The sequence below is a fragment of the Charadrius vociferus genome, unplaced genomic scaffold, assembly GCF_000708025.1.
Source record: "Charadrius vociferus isolate BGI_N301 unplaced genomic scaffold, ASM70802v2 scaffold163, whole genome shotgun sequence".
NCBI classification, from domain to species: Eukaryota; Metazoa; Chordata; class Aves; order Charadriiformes; family Charadriidae; genus Charadrius; species Charadrius vociferus.
Window position 1 is genome coordinate 418,158 of NW_009648332.1, and position 9,439 is coordinate 427,596.

The 9,439-nt window shown below is 40.2% G+C and overlaps 1 protein-coding gene across 1 annotated transcript; it reads left to right on the plus strand.

Annotated features, from left to right (window-relative positions):
* On the plus strand, positions 1-927 carry TACSTD2 (tumor-associated calcium signal transducer 2). The gene has a single exon (XM_009884806.1). It carries the CDS (start codon positions 1-3, stop codon positions 925-927), a length of 927 nt encoding a protein of 308 aa, XP_009883108.1.
* The last annotated feature ends 8,512 nt before the right edge of the window (positions 928-9,439 follow it).

A 9,439-nucleotide genomic window follows, 5' to 3' on the forward strand; every position in this document is an offset into this window, starting at 1 on the left:
ATGGAGCCTCTCTTGGGGGTTTTGTTGGGTTTGATTCTGGCAGTAGCTTCATCAGTGCAGAACAACTGTTCCTGTGCAACCAACAAGTGGACAGTATGTGCCCAGGACGGATCTGAGAACTGCAGCTGCACACTGGTAGGTTCAAATCACAGGGTAGACTGTTCCACACTGACTTCAAAATGCTTGCTGATGAGGGCAGAAATGACCCCCCTGAAGGAGAAGCGCTTCTGGGGCCATCCCCATGGGCTGTTAGATAGTGATGGCATTTACAATCCAGACTGCGAGGACAGTGGTATCTTCAAAGCCAGGCAGTGCAATCAAGCCGATACTTGCTGGTGCGTGAACACTGCCGGAGTAAGAAGAACCGAAAAGGGTGACAAAAGCCTGAGTTGCGGTGAACTGGTTAGAACAAGCTGGATCTACATTAAACTGAGGCACAAAAAAAGGTCCAGTGGCTTCAGCGTTCCCGACATAGCAAATGCCCTGAAGCATCTGTTTGAGAGCCGATACAAACTGCACCCCAAATACATCACAGCCGTTAAGTACAATTCTCCACTTATCCAAATCCACCTGAACCAGCAGAACCCTGAGAAATCTAGGTGTGACGTAGATATAGCTGATGTAGCCTATTACTTTGAAAAGGATATCAAAAATGACTCTGTATTTCATTCAAACAGTACGTTAACTGTCTCTGTCAATGGAGATGCTCTGGACATTGAAAAAATAAGGATTTATTACATTGATGAAAAGCCGCCAGAGTTTTGCATGAAGCTACTGGCTGCTGGCGTTAGTGCTGTGGTGACAGTGGTGACGCTGATGGCTGGCTTTGGCATCGCTGCGCTGGTTATTCTGAGGTGGCTGCGGACAAGAAAATATAAGAAAGTTGAGATTAAAGAAATGGGTGAAATAAGAGCAGCAATTGATTGAACAGTGATTGTTCTAAATTATTCTAGTTTAGTAAGAATGACTTTTTTGGGTATAAACTAATTTGGGACTCAGTTATCTAAATATTTTAAATTAGTCCCAATTTAGAGGCTAGGAAAACCGTTACAGCTGTCTGTTTAGTGTAACACAGGCGGCTTTCACTCACACTGCAGGCCTGGTTCAGCTTGCTTAAATACTCTGAGTGGCTCTTGGCTCTTACCGAAACTCAAATACTTGCCTTGCTGTAATTGGGTTATAGAGCTGCTTTTCTGTTGGTAAGGACTTTTTTTTTAAAATGTGGGTTTGGTTTTTTTAAGTCGCTGGAACTTTATCAAGAAATAATTTCAGAAATACTACTAAATAACCAAATAAAGTTGTGATAAGACACTCTACAGCACTAGAGGCTTTTATACGGAGTCGTTTGTTAGGAAACGGTACTGTGGTCCCTTCCAGGTGCGGAGATCCCAAGTTTCCGAGTTTGTATTCAGGCAGCACAGTGAGCTTTTCCCACTGGTGCTCTTTAACAAGGGTCTGACACTCCTAGTCAGCAAAGATCCCTCGATCCCAATGCAAGTGTCAGTTAACCTTGGTGTTCTGCCCACATTCAGACTGCGGTAACAGCTTTCTGTCTACCTAAATTCCCCTTGCAAGTTTAATGGGAGGGGATACTTTGCGGTGGTGTACAGCTTCACAGAAATACTACACAATGCTTCAGGACAAGCTGGAAAAGAGCTTTATTCTAGTAGAGCTGCAGGGGGAATTTAAGAGCAGAGTGTAATTACTGAAGTTGGAATTTGGCCAAGACACCAGAACTGGACTTCTTTGCTACCTACTCATCTGCTGCATTCCTTGTTTGGGAGGTCATATCCACCATGAAGGACATTTTCAAGAAAACAATTCTAGTTGTTAAATGTTGAAATACTGGCAGTTATATTCTCTGTACGGTGTACGGATGTCATGAAGTCCCATCAGTCTAATCTGCTTACATTCAAAACGAGACCGCAACACACAGGCACTGCAGCAGGATCAGCGCTTTTATTTTGTTAATTAGTTTCAACATTACTAGTTTGTAATTCTAGTAACAGTCAGTAATGAGCTACTTCTAGCGCAAACTATTAAATATGTATCTCTGATTCAACTGACTGAACAGGGTACCAGGAAAAAAATGAAGATGCTTTGATTCGGTTTCTGCCTTTGTTTATATAGAAGAGGAGGAGATTTGCTGTTTGGGCAGGGGTGTATGTTTGTTTAATATTTTTTAGCTCAACATCCACTCTCTCCATTTAATCTTATTCTTGTTCACTTCCCTGCTGGAAAAACTCGGGCTTTGGATACATAGGATGGGGCAGATGCATCACGTTTCCCCAAAATTAGATTTTTATGCAATTGCATCAGCAGTATTAATACACTCAAAAACTTTCGGAGCAGGGTCTATAATTTATTGTCTGCCTTACGGAAACACATCCAAGCTGGTTGTTTTTCAGTCAAGTATATACATTAGTACTGATAGAAGATGAAGTGGGAATTTAGTATCTAGGCTGAATTTTCCCAAGTCATAGGAAAATTCAGAACTTAGCCTAACTCCATGCAATTTTGCAATTAAGCTTCGGATTAAATTAAAAATCTAGAGCTGGGTAGCTCTAAGTGCTGAAGAAATGTAGGATCAGAATGAAAATTTTCCAAGTACATTGCTTAACCACTTTCTTAACTTATGCAGCGCTGATAAAAGCTACATGTTTGAGAGGTTGGTGATGTCCTTCCATCAAAGATCTTGAAAAGTTGGTGCTGTCATTTCGTCAGAGATCATGAGATGTTCCATTTTCTCTGGGAATCTACTGTGGCTTTCAACATTCTTCTAAAATCACCACATTTTTCTCATTTCTGTCACAAGAAAAAAAAAATCAAATGATGAGATTTTGTATTAGAATATCAACGTGCAGGCATATTTTGATTAGGAGAGGCAAAAGTGACTAATTGTTGAAAAAAATCTTAACAGGTAACAGTTTCAGCATCTTTCTTTGGCTCCTGCTTTTCTTTTTAGAAGCGGGGATTGAGAAGAGAGGCTGTTGTGGTGCCATTCATGTTTTTATTAACCATTAAAGGACTGCCCTGTGAAAATCACGTGTTGTGGTCAGTTATTTCCTTGCTAGTCATCAAGCACCAGTAGACTGCATGCTGCTAGGGGACTGGAAATGCACTGGGGTCATTTCATAGGAGTGATAAGGTATGTGTCTGCAATTAATCAAAAGAGTGGGAAGATTAATTGCAGTGCAGAGCTCAGAGAACCTCTCTTTGGATTAGATCAGTCTACTTGAATAAAGCTATGTAAAGCTACTGTAGGATCTGGTCTCTAATAAACCAAACATACCCATGGCTCCTGCTAAGTACTCATTTCTCTCCTGCCGCTCCAGTCATACCACCTCTTGGGCTATATATTAATATCTTTTGTGCACATGGTAAATCAAGTATTTTACTGTAACAGTCCATGATGTTCAGCTTGTTTGAGTTTCTGTCCACTGCTGTTCTCACTGAAAAGGAGAAAATTAATTCCTTCTCAGCTTTAAATTTTGCAAAATTAAAATGCTTTTTATTAGTCATTCTAATTTAGAAATTTCTAGTTATCCTTTTCCTGATTACATCATACGGTTCTAATGGTGTGTTTGTTCGTTGCTTTTAAGTAATTAGGCTTTATACTCTTCCCAGTGTGATCTGTGGGCACAGCCAGCACAGTAATGGTGGTTTTCTGTTCTAGACGGCACCAGCTGACAGCTTTTAAGTAGTGCCCTGAACAACGTGATTAACATCAATCTCGTATCAGTTTCTGTGGGGTCTGCTCAGGCATAAATGTATTCGGGGGATTGTGTTGTTTTGGAATGCTGTTTTAATACTCCGTAGGTATAAATGCATACATATTTATGCATCTGTCTGTGGGTAGATACAGAAATAAACCCATAGCTGATATGAAAGAGTGCCTTTGTGCTATTACCCACCTGTATTAGATAACAGCAGGTATGCTTGCTTTAATGATGGTAGAGGTGTTTGTTGCCTACATTATGTTCTGCAATTCCAGCTGCTGAAGGGCTGCCTTAGAAAGCTCAAAGTAACTACTGGCAGAGAAGAAAAATCCTGTCTCTGTGCTAGGACTCTGAAGAGGATAGTACTGCCCTTTCTGTACAGCATTACTACCTTTGTGCAACCACACAAAGCAGGTTTGCGCCTTTGCTTTTAACTTTTAGTTAAAACTTTTTTAACCGCTCAAGATGTGAGGAAAGTGCCAGAAGCAAAGCCAGCACTACAGCAAGGAAATGAAAGATAAGGATGCATGGAAGGATTAAAACCTTCTTAAACTCTGTTCCCCCTATTCCCCCTGGTACAATCCATGCCTGCTTACAGATGCAAGTATGTATTCTCCAACGAATTGACACAAAATCCCTGCATTGATTTGCAAATGACTGGTGTGTGTACACACGTCTGTTCCCACACCTATACTTAAAGACACACACATCGCTATTTCTGTTAGAGCAGGCAAGCCCCAGGGAAAGCTTTGTGGCAGCGGATCCTACACTGCATTCAGCCAGCCTGCAGCCTGCTCTGCCCTTATCAGTGATAAAATAGCCCAAACCTGATGCTGCTTTGGAACAACAAAGAATCCTCTTCTTGTCCCATCTTCCCCTCATTAAGAATGATCTCTTTATGGATGTTTATACTGGAATTATGACCAGATTAGGTTAACGATGTGAAAAAAAACACGCCTGCCTCATAAAGGCACCCAACCCCTCTCTTCTTGTTGAGATGGTAAAACACCAGTATGTCTGCGATGTTAAGCACTTAATGACAACTACAGACAAGATCCCCTCAATAGTCCATAAAACGTTTAAACCTCGGGGAATCACCTTAGAAGAAACAAACCAACTTCTACTGCTTACACATCCAAACTACTTTTTCAGTGAATAGCTAAAGAAGTAACAAATTGGCCCTTCCTCCACTTCTCCTTAATTGGACCAGTAAATGCTATTAAACAGATAGTCTTCCTCGTGCAGGTATAATTATCCTTTCCAAAGCATTTCCACTGATTTGCCTCAGGCTTTTAAGTACTGCAATTACCTCTTTTTTTTTTTAATGCTAAAATTAATCTTAAGTCATTACAATTGCTATCAGAGCAGGAAAAATCAACTTCCAGAACTTTTACAATTATTATTCAGCAGTTCTAACAAAATTCCTTGTACCAGGATTTATCTAGTTAAAATTCCATACATGCCAAGCAGCCTGACAAGATTCACATCTCATTTTCATGACGATCCCTATTCTCCGAGGGATAACACTCTTACAGTCCTACTCCAGCACAAATCAAGCACCACAGAAACAATTAGGGAGACTTTGTATTATCTAAATGAAAGACTGAATAAGAATGCATTTCTAATATTCCACTGAGATTTTTACATGTGGATCCAACAGTACTGGTGGCATATACACCCAACCTGTTACAGCTTTTTTTTTTTTTTTTTTTTTAAATAAACGTCTGTCCTTGTAAGGCTTGAAATGAGAAATCTCAGCATTTTTGCTAGTCTGGTTGCACTCAGAAAAGCAAAGTGGAACAACTAGAAAGTAACTGGATGTGGCTATGCTGTAGCCACGGCACTGTGCAGTGTAGACACGCTTATTTTTAGCACAGGTCTGTTGAGTTCTCCTTTTTTTCTTCCTATCTTCATGTGCTCTTTTCTCTTGTTGGAAATAAGATAGCTTTATAATTGTCTCAATTCTGCTGAAGGACTTAAGCAAAATCTCTTGAGAACAGAGAGTTAATTAATGCTCCCTTTTTCAGCCTCTTTAAATAAATTTTGCATTTTAGATAGCTAGTAGAAGAATTCTGTGATATTTACTATTTTCACTGATGTTTTTAGCCAGGTCGGCTGCTTTAAAAGCAGTTTAGAAAGTATGTGCAAGAATCAGAAGCTAGGAGAACAAAAATTGTTAAGTGACAGATTCTCAGAATTTCTGCCATTTTTGCAACTACTTAGCATCCAAGTTGCCCTCTATAGTGCAATGGTTGTCAGATCTGGCAAGCTGAAAGCAATACTTAAAGCTTGAGTTCATTTTCATTACTTCACCTTAAGGCCCTCAAAATCAGAAGTTCCTACAACACATTCAATCTGAATGTTTGTACATATGGTTCCTTAACTCCCAGTACCTTGTCTATATTTATCTTACCCCAGAGAAGAAGAAAAATAGCTAACCCACTTAACTCTAGGCTGACTAGCATCCTGGGCCAGCAAGGTACACAACACATCAAGTGCAAGTCAACATAAGACTGGCAGCACTAACAGATTCCCAGGAATGCCACTGCTGAATAAATGGCACTAACAAACTGGACATCTGGGATATCAAAATCAATTCCAGAGCAGGAAGGGATCCAAGAGTCTTTTGTGGTTTCTGCTGAGAGTTTTTCATTAAAATATTGTAAAATAGCAAGCAAAAACCACTCCTTCCTTACAACCTCTTCACACTTGTTTTGGAAAGAAAGGACTGTATTGAATTTTGTAACAACTTTTAGAGGAACAGGTTTGCAGTAAACTTCTGTTTGGTTGAGTAACTTCATGTTCTGGATTTTGTATCTACTTTTTTCTTTTTTTACATCAACAACATAGATAATAAGCTGAAATAGTTATTACCTATTTACGAATTCTTACGTAGTATCTACTAACTGGTATGTCAGTGGGACCAGGGAGGGCAAGGGACAATTAGTACACAATACAACACACTTAGTAGATTAAGACAGAATATTATGGTGAACAAGATTTGGAAAAATCCTGCTATTTATGAGAAGTATTGCCTAGTCTTTTAAGAGCACGTGAAGTCCTGGGATTTCAACTGGCCAAACAGGCTAAGTGGCATTAAATCAAATTTCTGACTTGCAGAAGACTGATGGAATGCATTGTTTCTGCCAAGATTTTAGCCCAACACTAATGAGCAAAGTGAATTACACTGAAACTTGAATGACAAACCCATCAATTAATACTTAGGTTTTGCTTGGATTTATATAAAAGCCAAATATTTTATAATGAGATTTTCATTTGAAGCTGAAGACTGTACATTTTAACTGACAACTTTTTAATTGTGATGATCAAAACTGGTAGCAGGGATACTTTAGTATCAAATTGTTTCCACCTGAATATCCAGAAACATACCTTCTTTTACATTTACAGTTAAACTGTTTTTCATTACTTTTATTGGATCTGACATTTGCTTGCGTGAATAATTTCATACAAATATGTACAAAATCTCATTCAGTTCAGTACCACTACTTATAGTGAGAGATACATAAATACTAATGGACACACCTACACAGGAAAATTCTGCCTGTTAAAGTGCTAATTGCTTAATTGTGCTAAGGACTACTGCACAGTGTATTTGTACGGTCTATGTGGCAAGCAAAACCTTTGAAAAGCTCCTATCTAGTCAGTCAAGGGGGTTTGATATTAAGTGGTTTCCTCCACAGCAACTTGAAGCAAAGATCTGGAGACAGGGAATGATAAATGATTCTGTGAGCTCCATCCTACCATGTAGAGAGTTCACAGGTGTTTCATATGCATTTCATCTTTGAAAAGAAAAAAAAAAAAAGACAGCTGTGAAAATGCTTCATGAGCTGAACTCACTCTACAGATCAGTTTTCAGCAACAAAATTCAGTGCCATGCCGAGGTTCATCAGAAAACCTGTATATCACTTATGACCTCTAAGTGGGTCTTATGCAGTCTTAAGCCATGAAAGCTTGCCTCTGGTCTTCTTCAGAAATGTGAATTATGGTCTTTTTTGGAAGAAGAGATGAGGCTAGAAAGCATAGAACTTTCTTATTTCTTCAGAAAAAAAATAGTTCTATGTATATATAGTCATTAAAAATCAAGAGGTGCCCTGGTATAAATGACTAGATAGAATGTTTAACTGTATTTAGAGTAAAACACCACTTTATAACTATCCAATTGCTCAATTGTTTACCAGATTTTCATACAAAGAGACATTTAGTGTTGGTATCTGATAGAGAGATCCTATAATTACCTGGGCAGTGTTTGTTGCTCGTCTGCTTTCAAGTTTTAATTGTAAGTGATGCCACTTGGGGAGACTTTAGAAGTGCAGAATGTAAAACACAATTTTTAGCCCCATCCCTGCACACTCAAAATATTGAGTTTAAGAGGAATTTAGGTGAGTCAGGAATGCAGACAAAGCTCGTATAACCTCCATGCAGACAAGAGTTAAATACTGCAATTGGAGAAACAAATAATAGCAAAAAGAAATATGCAAAGAAAAAAACCCAACATTTTCAGCAGACTTGAAATAAAGTGGAGACTGTGAGGTGGAAGAATAGCATTTGCTCCATGGAAGAAATGGTAGAAAGCCTTTATGCTTGGCTTAGGAACAGAGAACTCTAGATAAAGAGAGCAAGAAAAACAGGCAAATAAAAAGTCTAAGAAATAAGGATGTTAAGCATCAGGACACATTCAGGAAAGCTCCATCTCAGTTCCATCATTTCTTGACAGCTGGGACACACACAAGCCTTAGGTTAGACAAAGTGCTTTTCTGCTGCTACAGCTCAGCTGTTTTTGATACTGGAGCTGACAGTCACAAAAATTAATGCCGTGCTAATTGACTTCATGATTTAACTCTTCACACCTCTTATGATAACAGAGGCTGGGCAGGTCTTAAAGGAAATGTGTCTACTGAAAACAGACTTTCTACCTACCACTACATAAGGTTTCTTCTTGGCCTGGACTCCAAGATCTGGTCAGTACGTATTTTCCTCAGCAGTGGACTTCAATGCTTCAGAACTGTTCACAGGAGAGGGCCTCTGTAAGAAAAAGGGATGGACCAGCACGTGTCTCAGCAAACACTTAATGATACTTGACTGTGCTCATACACAGAGTATGTGACTGCTGAAGGCAAAGATCTGTTTCGTTACCTTTTGCAGTGCGGTCCTTTGTTTACACGCAAAGTCCCAGGGCTGGTATGAAGCCTGGGCTGCCCTGTCGTTACCACACATCCCAGCCTCACCCTTTTGTGTAGCGTATCACCTGTTTTTCACATCACATTTTTTAAGATGCACTTCTGTCAGCTAGATGAGTCGGCCAAAAGTTACATATTGGGTTAGCAGCTTGCCATTTTCTTGGATTTGGGAAAAGCTAAAAATGACCTCCCTACCTACCACTGCCGCAGCAGAGCTGACTGCTCCCTTCCACAGCAGCATCACCAGCCCTCTCTAGTGACGGGGGGCATTTCGAGACTTCAGGTCTCCAAAACCAGCAAGCAAGCCCGAGGCATAACACCCGTGAGCACTGAAAGCTGAAGGAGCCTAAAGGTCTGGCCTGGGACCTGTTAACACCCAGGCCCAAGGACACAAGAATCGGGGCCAACCCCCACGGCGAGTTGAGGCAGCACAGCACGGAGCACCGCGGGGAAAGGCAACACAGGAGAAGGGCCGGCAGCAGGGTGGCTCTATGCCTCCTGAAGGGCCGCCCCCGCTCTCCT

Coding starts and splice junctions, on each gene's coding strand:
- TACSTD2 (XM_009884806.1), top strand. CDS start 1: ATGGAGCCTCTCTTGGGGGTTTTGTTGGGTTTGATTCTGGCAGTAGCT.